Source organism: Phacochoerus africanus, chromosome 5, assembly GCF_016906955.1.
Source record: "Phacochoerus africanus isolate WHEZ1 chromosome 5, ROS_Pafr_v1, whole genome shotgun sequence".
Classification (NCBI taxonomy): Eukaryota; Metazoa; Chordata; class Mammalia; order Artiodactyla; family Suidae; genus Phacochoerus; species Phacochoerus africanus.
In genome coordinates, this window is record NC_062548.1 from 77994495 (window position 1) to 78007647 (window position 13153).

Sequence of the window (13153 nt, forward strand, 5' to 3'; positions counted from 1 at the left end):
TGGCTTCTAAATGGAGCTGGTTTGAGTGTGTGTTGTTTTTTTTTTTTTTTTTCAAGAAAGGCTGTTTATCTGGACAGGTGACTAAATCATTGATTGCTGTCATTATAATGCTGGGCATTTCACACCACAGAACGATGAGATAGGGGGCTAACTTTGTAATGACCAGCGATTGGTTAAATCCAGGGCTTTCTGGAAAGAAACAATGGAAACAGAAGTTTACAATTAGAAAAGCAGCTGCGCTGTCTGGGCGCGCCCTCTACTGGCACTTAGTCAGAATAGCAACCTGGGATCGGAAGCTGGGGGCGGGTGGAAGGACTTAATTAACAAAGAGAAGACTTATCCCTTGTGGGTATTTAGGGGCTGTGGCTTAAGTGGGGCAAGAAAACTTTAGTTCCAGAACAATCGCTGGGTCAGCTTTTTTTTTTTCTTCTTCTTCTTCTTTTTTTTTTGTCTTTTCAGGGCTGTTCCCAGGCTAGGGGTCAAATTGGAGCTGCAGCTGACAGCCTACGCCAGAGCCACAGCAATGAGGGATCCCAGCCGCGTCTGCGACCTACACCACAGCTCACAGCAATGCCAGATCCTTAACCCACTGAGTGAGGCCAAGGATCGAACCTGCCACCTCATGGTTCCTAGTTGGATTCGTTTCAGCTGCACCACGATGGGAACTCGCCCTGGGTCAGCTTTTTAAATGTCACAATCATAGGTACCTCACTTACGACTCTCTGATTGTCTTTAATGGGAGAGCTCTGCCTCCCCCCGGGTGTCTTTTCAATGAGACTGTGAGCTACTTGAGGTCAAGATCTTAATATTTTTTAATCTTCTTATATCCTGAGCTTAGTACAGTGCCCAGCACACTGTAGGTGTCTGATAAATACATGTCAACCAGCATAGAAGGAAAATGAGCAAAGTGGTAAAACCTCACATAAGAAGGAGAGCTTAATCCTACTTGGGCAATTCAGGAAGGCTTCCAGGAGGAGATGAGTGGTGGCCATGGTGATGAGGAGGGACGGATAGAATTGAAAAAAAATCCACAAAATAGAATGGTAAACCCAGGGCCAGATATAGATTCCCAGATATGGATTCCCAAATGACAGGGATTTTCGTGTGATTCTGGAAAGACATTCAATCCTGCCATAGGACCGACAGGTGTGGCTCTCAGAACTTCCAGAGAAAGTATGAGCAAGAGTCTTTAAATGTCATAAAAACAGACAGAGGAAGAACAGCAATTAGAGTTTTAAAGAAGCCACCCCACAATTGTGTTTTTACCTTTAATGTAAAATGGTGTGACCTCACTGGAAATTCAGTTCCATAGATACACAGAGCACCTAAGAGCACCTATCACAATGAAGCCATCCTTTTCTCAAAATATCTTGTTTTCTCAGACATAGAGCGTGGGACCAGGGTGACTTTCCTGGTTTTCACACTGAGTGTGTCATATCTCAGAAACCCTCTGAGTGTCAGGCAAATAGGGATGGCTGTCACCCGAGCTGAGCAGAGAGCTAAGAATGGCTCGGAGAGAGAAGACCAGGGCCCAGGCTGGCCTCAGGACAGAGCGCAGAGGGACCTGGCTGAGAAGGGACAGGGGTGACAACTACGCTGTCTCCCTGGGATCATCGTAACTGGGTGGAGTGCAGGGTGAGAGTCCTCGCCCACCCGCAATATGGGTTTCCGGGTTCTAAAAACCAAATGCCTGGAGGAAAATGCAGAAGGACAGTAACAGGGAGATACCCTCACATTGGAGCCCTTGGGTTCTGCAACAGCAGAACTGACACCAAGAAAGAGAGGCGTCTCTTTGCAAAGGCCCTGCTGTTTCTTCACAGTTGTATCTAAAAATAATGATCTGGAAGTTCCCTGGTGGCCTAGTGGTTAAGGATTCAGTGTTGTCACCATAGTGGCTTGGGTCACAGCTGTGGCTCTCTCTGGCCCAGAAACTTCCACATGCCTTGAGCAAGGCCCCCCGAAAATTTTTAAGTAATAAATAAATAAATAAAAAGAATGATCTGGAAATGAAGAGTTGGCCACATGCAGGATTCTTGCCAAACTGGAAAAACTAGTCTGTCGCTACTGTAACTCACAGGTCAGTGATCATGGACATGAAACCTTGACCCCGGGGAGGCCCTAACCAACAGTTTGCAATCTTACTTCAGTGGGAAACGGTCCGCAGCTCTGGAGGAAGCGGCTCCTGGGAAACGGGGGAGGGTCCCACAGGCGGAGCACAGCCCAGAGTCACCTTCTTCCTACCTGAAGTAAGACAAGGGTGAGGAACAGCCACTAACCCAGCAGCGCGGACCCAGTGACCTTTCGGCAGCAGGTATCCTGCCGGGGACCAACCAGAAGCTCCTCCTTAACTTTATAGGAAAGTCACACCTCAGGCGCTTTACTGACTTGGGAAAGAAATGGCAAAAGATAAACAAAACGGAGGAGTTCCTGTTGTGGCTCTGCAGTAACGAGCCCAACGAGTATCCGTGAGGACCTGGGTTCGATCCCTGGCCTTGCTCAGTGGGTTAAGTATCCTGCATTGCTGTGGCTGCAGTGTAGGCCAGCAGCTGTAGCTCCAATTCAACCACTAGCCTGGAAACTTCTATATGCCCTGAGTGCGGCCCTAAAAAAAATTAATTAATTAATTAAAAAAAAAAAACAGACAAGAAGAACAAAAAGGAAAACCAGATGAAAACTATCTAGCTGTGTAAACACAATGGATAAATTGTTGATGCCTTAAGGAAGTGCTACAGATTCATAGCCTGGAGGGAAAGGAAGAACGAGTCATGCCAGGCAGCCCCAGAGCAGCAGGGTTGGGGTGAGTCGGGTGGGCAGGAAAGTGGATCAGCAGATGTTGTAAAGACTGTTTGTCTAAAGAAAAGAGGGAAGAACTAAATTGGACCCAGACAAACTAAACTGGACCCTGGCACCGCTGGCTGTGGCTTTGACCAGTGACTTGGCTGGGACGAGTTGATCTGACACCCTTGGCAGTGATGATGACAAGTGATATTTACGAAGTTAATGCTGATGCCTGCTACCATGCTAAGGGTTTGACAAGGATCGTCTTCTTTACTCATCACAATAAGCGTATGGGTTAGTACTGTGATTATGTCCACTTTATAGATAAAGACACTGAGGGCCAAGCTCAGGTGACAAGCAGTTAGTGATAATGGAATTCAAACATAGGCTGTCTAACTCGTTCTCACTACCCTTCTACACATAGGTGGCTCATTTCACTGTAGCTGGTTCAGACTTGGTTAGACACTTGGGGAGGGTACTTTCTAAAATTATTTTAAAATATTAAAAAATATTTTAGAGCATCATCAGAAATTACATACTGGACCACTTCCTGTTTCACTTTGAAACTCCCAAACCAACAAGGAAGCATATAGATGGTTCGGAAGCCATGGGCCAGGGTCGCAGCAGGAGCGTGCCGCCAGCCCCATTGGGAGCCAAGGTCTGAGTGTACACATTTTGGGGGGTGGGTAGCAGAGAGAGGAAGCAAGTCACAGTCACCTGGCCAGTCACAATCCTGGTGATGGGCACTTCACCCATCATATGCGGAGAGTATGTGGTGGTTCCAAGTTTGAAAAAAATATTCTTTTTTTTCCGTGAGATGGAGGTGAGGGGGGGTGGGGAGGCTGTCAGTATGAGAGGCACAGAATTGAGCCTGCTCCGTGAAAAGGCCCTGTCATGTGGAGGCGAGCAAATAAATGTATGAATGAATGGATGAGCATCTCTTTTTTTGGCCCCAAGCCGCTGCAGTGACAATCCGGGATCCTTAATGAACTGCACCACAGGGAATTCCAGACTGAATGAATGCATGCGTGAATGAAATGAAAATGATCAGCCTCAGGGTCCTGAAGCTACCATCATTTTACATAACTAGGAAAAAATATGAGTGGTCATAGCACTGTGCTTTCATTTATGAACTAGAAGAATTGATTCCGAGCACCAAAATTCTTTGGACACTCCTATTAAAAAAATTATAATGCCCACCACTCACTAATTAGTATGAAATCTATGTACAGCACCCCTGAGGAGGTGTATGCTGATAGATTGCATATGCGCACATATACAAGCTCTCTTTAAAGGAAAAGACTTCATGGTTTTTTCATATTCAAATAGAAAACTCATTTGCAATGAATAGATAAATTTATACCAAAGACAAAGGAAAATTGAAGTGTGCTAACAGAATGGGAAGTTGTGCTTGAGCTTCCGTTGAGCTCTGAGCTTCCTGGCAACGAAGACGGAAAGAAATACATTACGTTTCATAAGTATCTTAACTGAAAGGAGGAAGCATGATGCTCCCTCAAAGGAGAGAAAGTATGAGCACTGGATTCTCAGCAAATTTTTTCACCTGGAGTCACACACAGGAGTGGCCTGTGTTGGTCATTTCTGGTTCACATTTTTACAAAATAATCAGGGGCAGTTTCATCATGAAATCATTCCCTGCAGGGACACTTAAAAGGGATGTCGTGACATTAAGGCACAACTCGGGGAGGCCATCCGTGAGGGCCCCAAGGTAATGGGGCCCAAGTACAAAGAGCTTCTAGTTTGCTCTGAGGCTAGAAATGAGGTCATCACTGCCTGCTGTGGCGCTGTGGGTTAAGCATCCAGCTGCAGCAGCTTGGCTCACTGTGAACGTATGGATTCGATCCCCGGCCTGGGGTAATGGGCTAAGGATCTGGCATCACTCCAGCTGCGGCTTGGATTAGATCCCTGGCCCAGGAACTTCTATATGCCGCAGGTGCAGCCAAAAAAAAGAGGAAGAAGGGAAGGAAAGAGGGAGGGAGGGAGGAAGAAGGAAGATCATTTATAAAGAAACAGGTGTGTGTGTGACGTTTTCTTCCTCTCCACTTACACATTATTAATTCTATTTAATAATTAAGTGCATTTTTCCTGGGATTTATTGCAGATCAGCAAAGGGGTCCCAAGCCCGTGGACTCTTTTCAGTACCACCCCTGCCCCCTGCCCTCCTACACACCTGTCAAGAAGAGCCAATGGGCAATTCACCCCTTAGACAAACTCCTGTCAATGCCACTTTCTGTAGGTGATTTGAGTTCATTCTCTTCTAGAGGGTTCTTCCAGTAGAGTGCTGGGTTGCATACTACTGAAGAGGAAGATATTTCTTTGTTTAAAAACCAAGTAATCAGTTGGTAGATCAGACTCATATCACACAAGTTCAGGAGCCTTCACTGCGCTCGCCACAAAGCAAGTCCACAGTCTTCAGGAGCTGTGAGCCTCTCAGTGCAAATGGCCTGGGAAAAGATTATTATACTCTCTTTCCTGGGATTTGCAGGCTTGGGGTCTCCCAGGGGACGAGACGTCTACACTGTAACTCAGATGTAATGGAGCTTCCATTTAGCTCTGGGCTTCTAGCTCTGAGCTTCCTGGCAGCCAAAACAAAAAGAGAAATGCAATACATTTCACAACCGTCTTAACAAAGTGGAAAAAGCCTGACAATGTGTGGGCTAACGTGTGGGCAGTAATCTGGTAGCAGTAAGGGAGCCCAGGGTAGAGAGGGCTCTAGGAGGATGAGAAAGGGCAGGGAACTGCAAAGGATGTGGCTGGGGTCTAGAGCGTGCCTGTGTCTGTCTGTGGAAGCGAGCATGGCAGCAGACAAGTGGGTGGGTGTAACCCCTTCACCGGCAGGAGTTATACAAAATTGTAGAGATTTCTTTCCTCTCCAAAGGGATGGAGAGCATGTACAAGAAAATCAGTGTGAGAAGGATGGCAAGTCTGGGACTCAGTGCATCTGTATCTTAAGAAAAGGAATGGCAGTGACGGGAAGGGAAGAGAGAGGTGGTGGGACTAGAATGCTGATTCCCAGGCACTCTCCTATGGCTCCCATGGCTGGCCTCATCACATCAGCACTTGTCCTGATGTCCTCCAGTGGTTTCCCTGTCTGCGCCCCACTAGCCTGTAAGCAGAAAGCAGGACTGCCTTTAATATTTGGAAGTCAGAATTATGAATATCCTTTTGGGGGGGGGAGGGGCAAAGTGATTTTCATTTTTTTAAGAACATTTTCAAAAGAAAAATTTAAAAAAAGCTTTCAAGGAGAAAAATGGTGATGAGTAAAGCATAAGACAAGAAATGGAGGCGTTCCCGTCATGGCTCAGTGGTTAACAGACCTGACTAGCATCCATGAGGACTCGGATTCGATCCCTGGCCTCGCTCAGTGGGTTAAGGATCTGGCATTGCCGTGAACTGTAGTGTAGGTCGCAGACACAGCTTGGATCCAGCTTTGCTGTGGCTGTGGTGTAGGCCAGTAACTACAGCTTCGATCCAGCCCCTAGCCTGGGAACCTCTATATGCCTCGGGTGCAGCCCTAAAAAGACCAAAAAAAAAAAAAAAGTAAATGATCGCCTCTCTTTGTAACTTCCATATTTCAGTTCCAGTCTGGGGATGCCACAAGATTTACACACCCCTGCCTGGCTGGAAGCCCTCCCACTGGCCTACGCCTTACCCTGGCTCTGCCTATGGTAGTTCCCTGAGTCTCCTCTGGTGCCATTTGGTCTCCATTGCTGTGGCCCATCACTGGGGCTCCACATGAGCTTTTTACAGCTCCTGTCTCTCGTGTCCAATTAACCAACCACAGAGCTGCCTCGAGAAAGGCTACACTTTTTTTCTTTCAAGCTGTTTTCTGTGTGATGGAAGGATGTTTTTCCGATACAGTTCCTGTGTTTTCCTTTTATACTAAGGGTAGGGAAAAGTTTGTGTTCAACTGGAGATTCTTTTGCTATTTCAACATCCTGCCCTTGGGTCATTGATTCCTTTGTTTCTGAGGCAGAGATAGTCGTACTCAGATTTCCAAGTTCAGGGAATGGGGGCGGGGGGTCCTGAGCCCCTAACCCCACAGTGTTCAAGGGCCAGCTGTACTAGCAAATTGTACTCCTCTTTCCAGATTTTTGAGGGTTTATTCATACGTTCATTTCTTTGTTCATTTTATATACAGTAATAGTAAACTCTCATGTACCTACAATAAGATTAGTTAGGCACCTTTGGACCTTCCCAAATCCATTCCCTTTCTTTCCCCTCCAGAAGTAACAAGCACCCTGAACGCTATCTTAGTCAATCCCTCAATTTTCTTTATAGTTTTGTCACATACATATAGTTTTTAAGCTTAATATACATGGATCCCCATCCTGCTCTTCTGTGACTTCCCTTTTCTGTCCAATATAAAGTGTTTGCTATTCGATCTCATTGAAATATATGACCATAATAATTATTTTTTTGCTTTTAGGTAGCAGTTTATTTTATAAAGATGCTACAATGTATTTTTCTATTCTGTTATTGATGAACCCTTGGGTTGTTTCCTGTCCTTTCTTATTTCAAGAAATGCTGGCTATGGAACCGCTGTATATCTACTCTGGTTCATACACACAGTAGATTCTGCAGGGGAGAGTCTCAAAGGGAAACGGCTGCTCCATAGGGTTTGTGCATCATGAATGTCACTGAGCAGATTGTTTTCCGAAACGGCTATATTCTTAGTGTCTGAGAGTTCCTGTTGCTTCAGCACCACTGGGTATTGTCAGACTTTTTCATTTTAACCATGCTGGTGGGTGAGATGAAATATGCCATTGTGCTTTTATTTTCTATTTCCTGGTTACTGTGCTCAACCACATTTCCATATGCGTATTGGTGCTATTATCCTTATCCTGCAAAATGCTTATTCTCCTTGTCTATTTTTATTTATTTATTTATTTATGTTAAACCGAATTTTTATTTTTATATTTATTTATTTTGTCTTTTTAGGGCCGCACCTGCGCCATATGGAGGTTCCCGGGCTAGGGGTCTAATCAGAGCTGTTGCTGCCAGCCTACACCAGAGCCATAGCAATGCGGGATCTGAGCCGCATCTGTGACCTACACCACAGCTCATGGCAACACGGGATCTTTAACCCACTGAGCGAAGCCAGGGATTGAACCCAAGTCCTCAAGGATACTGGTTGGGATCATTAACTGCTAAGCCACAATAGGAACTCTGTTGTCTATTTTTAGATCTTTTTTATTGATCATGGGACTTCTTTATGTATTCATTCTATCTCTGTGTATTTCTGTATCTATCTATGCACCTATCTAAAGCTATACTTTCAAATCCAACTTCTTTTAACAAGAATAATACTGTACATTACATAAAGCTTTATGGTTTTACCAATTGGTCTAGTTACAAGGGCCTTAAGTAACATATACGTTTATTCCCTTTACTCCGATTTTCTAAAGGCCAAAACTAGATCCCATATCAGACAAATAATGATTTATCAAGTGGGAAACAAAAACCCCTCCACTATTGTCCTCATTCACTTTACTACTTGGAACATTAGAATAATGAATGTTTGTTTCTGGATAATTTTTTTCCCAACATTAAATTTCAAATAGAAAAGAAAATTGAAAACAACCACCCCAACGCAGTCACTTTTTAAATATATCCCAGTCAGGATGCTCTCTTGGGCCCATTCTCTCCTAGTTTGGCTTAAGGGAACAGAGGAAAAATAAGATGTTCCTGGATGGTCAGGACCCTCTTGATGGAACATGGAATATGCCAGACTCCTGGACAGCGTGCACGAAAGGATGCTACATCCTAGAACCAGCCTCCAGGGCTTACGATTCAATTAGGAAGACAAGTATGTGAAAGTAAAAGATTTGAATCACGCTCTATGAATGTAGTTGAAGGCTGTCTTCCTCGTTGGACTAAGACTGAAGATGCTGAAGGTCAAAGGAAGAAATGTGGGTTCTTTTCTCCTCCTCCAGTCAAGCCTGTTTGCTCTGCATTTTCTGCTCCTCCCACCCCCGTTCCCTCCCAGGACCAATAGGTCAGAGGCAGGTTGGCCTGGGTCACATTCTCCCGTCACTTCCAAGACCATGGTGTGGTCTCTGGCCAGGCTGCCAGCCTCTGGGGCCCTCCCCAGTTTCCAAGATGGAAGCACTGAGGAGGAGAGTCGGTCTCCCCCACCCCCACCCCCGCACCCCGGCTCTCAGAGACTTTCACTTTCACTCCAGCTCTGGCTCAGCACTCACAAGATTTAGAGGGAGCTGGAAGTGCCACTCGCTAAAAAGATGTTGGGGCCCCTTCCTGCGCCACATCATGGGTCTGTGTCTTGCTGTTTCCCTAAGCCTGTGCTCAACCTGGTATCCTCCTATGGTCCTGCCCATCCCCTGAAGTTATAACCCACTAAGAGCCTCTTGAAAATTGACCTTGACAATGAGTCATGAGCTAATACTTGGGTTCTACCTCTAAGGGACCTTGTTAAGCACACCCTTTTGGTGATAATCCACTCCAGTGGTTCTCAACTAGGAACAATGTCTCTCCCCAGACATCCAGTAATGTCTATAGATATTTTAGTTGTCACAACTGGTGGTGGTAGAGGGGTGAGACCATCATCTAGTGGAGAGAGGTCAAGGATGCTGCTAACATCCTATACTGCACAGGATAGCTCGCATCACTCAGCATTAACCAGACCCAAATAGCCATAGTGCCCAGGTTAAGAAACCATGACCTACTACTCCTCAGTAGCTCAGCCTGGAAAAACCACAGATCATTGATGCCCTGACATGATTCCCGGCTTCACACTTCTCTCTTTCTCTCTTTTTTTTTTTTTTTGTCTTTTTAGGGCCACACTCACGGCACATGGAGGTTCCCAAGCTAAGCGTTGAATCAGAGCTGTAGCTGCCAGCCTATACCACAGCCACAGCAATGTGGGATTGAGCCACGTCTGTGACCTACACCACAGCTCATGGCAACGCCAGATCCTTAATCCACTGAGAGAGGCCAGGGATCGAACCTGAATCCTCGAGGATGCCAGTAAGATTTGTTTCCGCTGAGCCATGATGGGAATTCCCTCCACACATCTTAACACACATGAGCTTCTTTGACTACTGTTAAGCCAGTTCCTACAGTTGCACTTGGACACAGGATGCTAGAGAGGGGACCAGAGGTCCCCTGGCTGAGTCAGCAGCTCTCTTCCTTCAGAGGGCTCTGCTTGTGATCTGTATTCTCATCAATGTGACACTCGCAAAAGGTATTGTGGCTATAGTCCAACCTCCTGCAGCAGCCAACTTGAAATGGTATGGATAAGGACAAGGGCTCCTCTATATTTCATTATGTATTTATGATTTTTTTCATTAAATAATATTAAACATCATCTGCTTGTGCTCAGTCATTCATTCAGTCAACAAATATTTGCCAGGTGCCCACTAGGACCAAGCACCATGCCCTATGCTAGATGCACAGTAGTAGTCCAAGTCTACTCACTCAGACCACAGTGCCTACAGCAGGACTTCTTGATCACATAGTAAGAAGGGCTGGGGGCTTATTCAGTGGCAGATGCTTGGATCTCCCTTCAAATATCCTGATTTTACAAGTCAGCATGATGCCCAGGAGTATGCATTTTTAGCAAGCACTTGTAGTGACTTGTGATACAGGCTAACCATTGGACCATGACTTAAGAAATGCTGGCAGAAATCATGGAAATCTACCCAATTTCATCCCAGGTCTGAGATTATGCAGCCCTGTGCTGTAATGTGGTAATATCCAATATGTCTGAAAAAAAACTTGTTTAACCATTTAATCAATTAATCATTAATGGTCTTATTTGCCATTTTTAAACAGAAGAAGAGTACGACCTATTCAAACACACTTGGCGAGAGGATAGAACTATCCTACAAAAATAGAAGCAAGGCACTTTCAAAGGAACGGAACTATCATTTTACCTTTTTTGGGGGGGGGAGTGTTGGGGGTTTTTTGTTTTTGTTTTTTTGTCTTTTTAGGGCCACACTATGGCTTATGGAGGTTCCCAGGCTAGGGGTTGAATCGGAGCTACAGCTGCCAGCCTAGGCCACAGCCACAGCGTTGCAGGATCCGAGCCGCCTCTGTGACCTACACCACAGCTCATGGCAATGTGGGATCTTTAACGCACTGAGTGAGGCCAGGGATGGAACCCGCATCCTCGTGGATCCTAGTCAGGTTCATTAACTGCTGTGCCACGATGGGAACTCCTGTAGAAGTTTTATTTTTAAAAACACATTTTCGGAGTTCCCGTTGTGGCTCAGTGGTTAACGAATCCGACTAGGAACCATGAGGTTGCGGGTTCGATCCCTGGCCTCGCTCAGTGGGTTAAGGATCTGCCGTTGCCACGAGTTGTGGTGTAGGTCACAGATGTGGCTCGGATCCCACGTTGCTGTGGCTGTGACGTAGGCTGGCAGCTACAGCTCCGATTCGACTCCTAGCCTGGGAACCTCCATATGCCACGGGTGTGGCCCCAGAAAAGACCAAAATAAATAAATAAATAAATAAAAACACATTTTCGTGACCTACAATAGAATAAGAATTAACCAAGTACACTGATACCACAGTCGTTAGGAGGTATGCACACTCCCCATTCTCTGAACTAACCTCAAGATCCAATGATTCCCAGGACCTCCGGTCCTCTCTGCAGACTAAGATAAACAGCTTCTCTGATTCTCTCAATTTTCCTTCAAATTCTTTCTCAGACATATCATTAACACTCAGTTACGTGACTTTGGAAGGGATCCCTTCTTTTCATAGCACATTAACCCCTGTTAGAAGCCCAAGTCGAAATGCTGCTCCAAGCAAAACCTTTCCAAGTCCTCAGAAACACCTTACCTCTGATCTACATCGAATACCAAGGACGTTATCTCACTACACAAGCGTAAGTAGAACATACAGGGAATCACCTCCAGCCCAACTGCTCTACTCTAAACTACCGTGATTGATACTAGAAGAAACCCATCCAAAGAACTTCAAGATAACAATTACAGAACAGATTAAAATCAATGTATCACCATCAGCACCAATGACAGGAGAGGCCGATAAAAGGCCAGAATATTTCAGGAAGCATGCCAGACTCCCTTAAGGTAATTACTCTTAAAATCTCTTTTTTTTTTTCAACTCCTTTTAAGAATTCCCTTCCATTCTGCCCCTTTAATTAAATATCTTTATTCTGCCTTCAAACGTCTCTAAGTTCCTGTCTTGCCCACCGTGTTTACTTTTGGCTACAAATAACACCACTCCAAGTCCCCAGAGTCCACGAAGACGGTCTAGTGACCCAGTGAGCTCACTGAACAGAACTCCTTGTGTTCCCTTAGAGATCAAGCACTTCCACGGACGCTTTTCAAAACCCACTCAAAATATGGATGAACGTCCAAACAGGAGGGAAATGATCCTTTCATGATAAACAAAGAAAAACTCACAGTGTTTTGTGTGATCTGTAGCCTTCATCCATCCCAAATAGCACAGATCCGGCACACGGAGGAGCTCCATACCTGCCACCTCCCAACAAATGAAAAGCCGTCCCCAGCGTCTGGGAACTTTGAGCCAACCTGTCTGTGTGAATGCAAATCTCACCCCAAACCCAGCTTTGCCCGAGAGATCCATTTTTAAGCAGACTATGCTTCCTGCAGACCGACATGCAAATGGTGGGAACTCAAGTATAAGAACCACAGATGCAGCCAAAAGGCATTGACCTTACCTATTTTCCCAGCCTCCCCTCGCAGGCTGAAGTCCCAGTTTCTCGGCAACTTCAGGGACATGTTGCTTCTGGGTCAGGTGAGGAGCTGCCCAAGCGGGAGTTTGCAACGATTCTCGCCCTGCTGGTCTTTTTGATCTTCTTGCTGGTGTGTGTGTGTTTTCCCCTTTGTGATGGCTTCGCAGGCACTCTTGGGTTTGAAGTTGATTCACCAACGTGTCGTCTCCTTTCTCTCAGATGAAAGGTCCATCCATCTGTCACCGGGGATGGCACCCCAGCCCTCCCCTGGTCCCTCAGGGACTCGTGCCTTGTGAAGTGTGCACCCTGCTTGTCTTGCTTTCAGTATTACCAGAAAGATCCCAGTTGACACTTCGCTCTGCGTCATGGGAAAGCAAAGCTCCTGTTCGAAAGAATCTCAGGCCTCACTGAGGCGAGGTCGTGATAAACAACGGCTGCCTCTTGGCTTTTTTTTTTTTTTTTTTTTAACTGTCTGCTTCCTTGCATTTGAGGAAGTGGGTGGCTGTTCAGGGTAGATGATGCATTATAAGCTCTTTCTTGAGAAAATGATTTTTGGAAATGCTTCTATAAGTGGAGGGAGTGCTGTTAGGACACAAGCCTATAGCTCTGAGTAAAAGATAAAGAGAAGAAAATTCCAGGACCCTGGCCACCGACGTGTAAGCCTCCCTT

General features: G+C 45.6%; 1 protein-coding gene across 3 annotated transcripts in view; it reads right to left on the minus strand.

Annotated features, from left to right (window-relative positions):
• Positions 1 to 12930, minus strand: part of ARHGAP25 (Rho GTPase activating protein 25) — a 93870-nt gene extending 80940 nt beyond the window's left edge. The window contains exon 1 of one of the 3 annotated variants that reach the window (XM_047781889.1): positions 12470 to 12930. In XM_047781889.1, the coding sequence (XP_047637845.1) occupies positions 12470 to 12530 (61 nt within the window). In that variant the 5' untranslated portion in view covers positions 12531 to 12930. Of the gene's footprint in view, positions 1 to 12191; positions 12415 to 12469 lie in introns of those variants that run through there. The other 2 variants (XM_047781888.1, XM_047781887.1) reach the window with 2 other exon arrangements.
• Between the last annotated feature and the right edge of the window lie 223 nt (positions 12931 to 13153).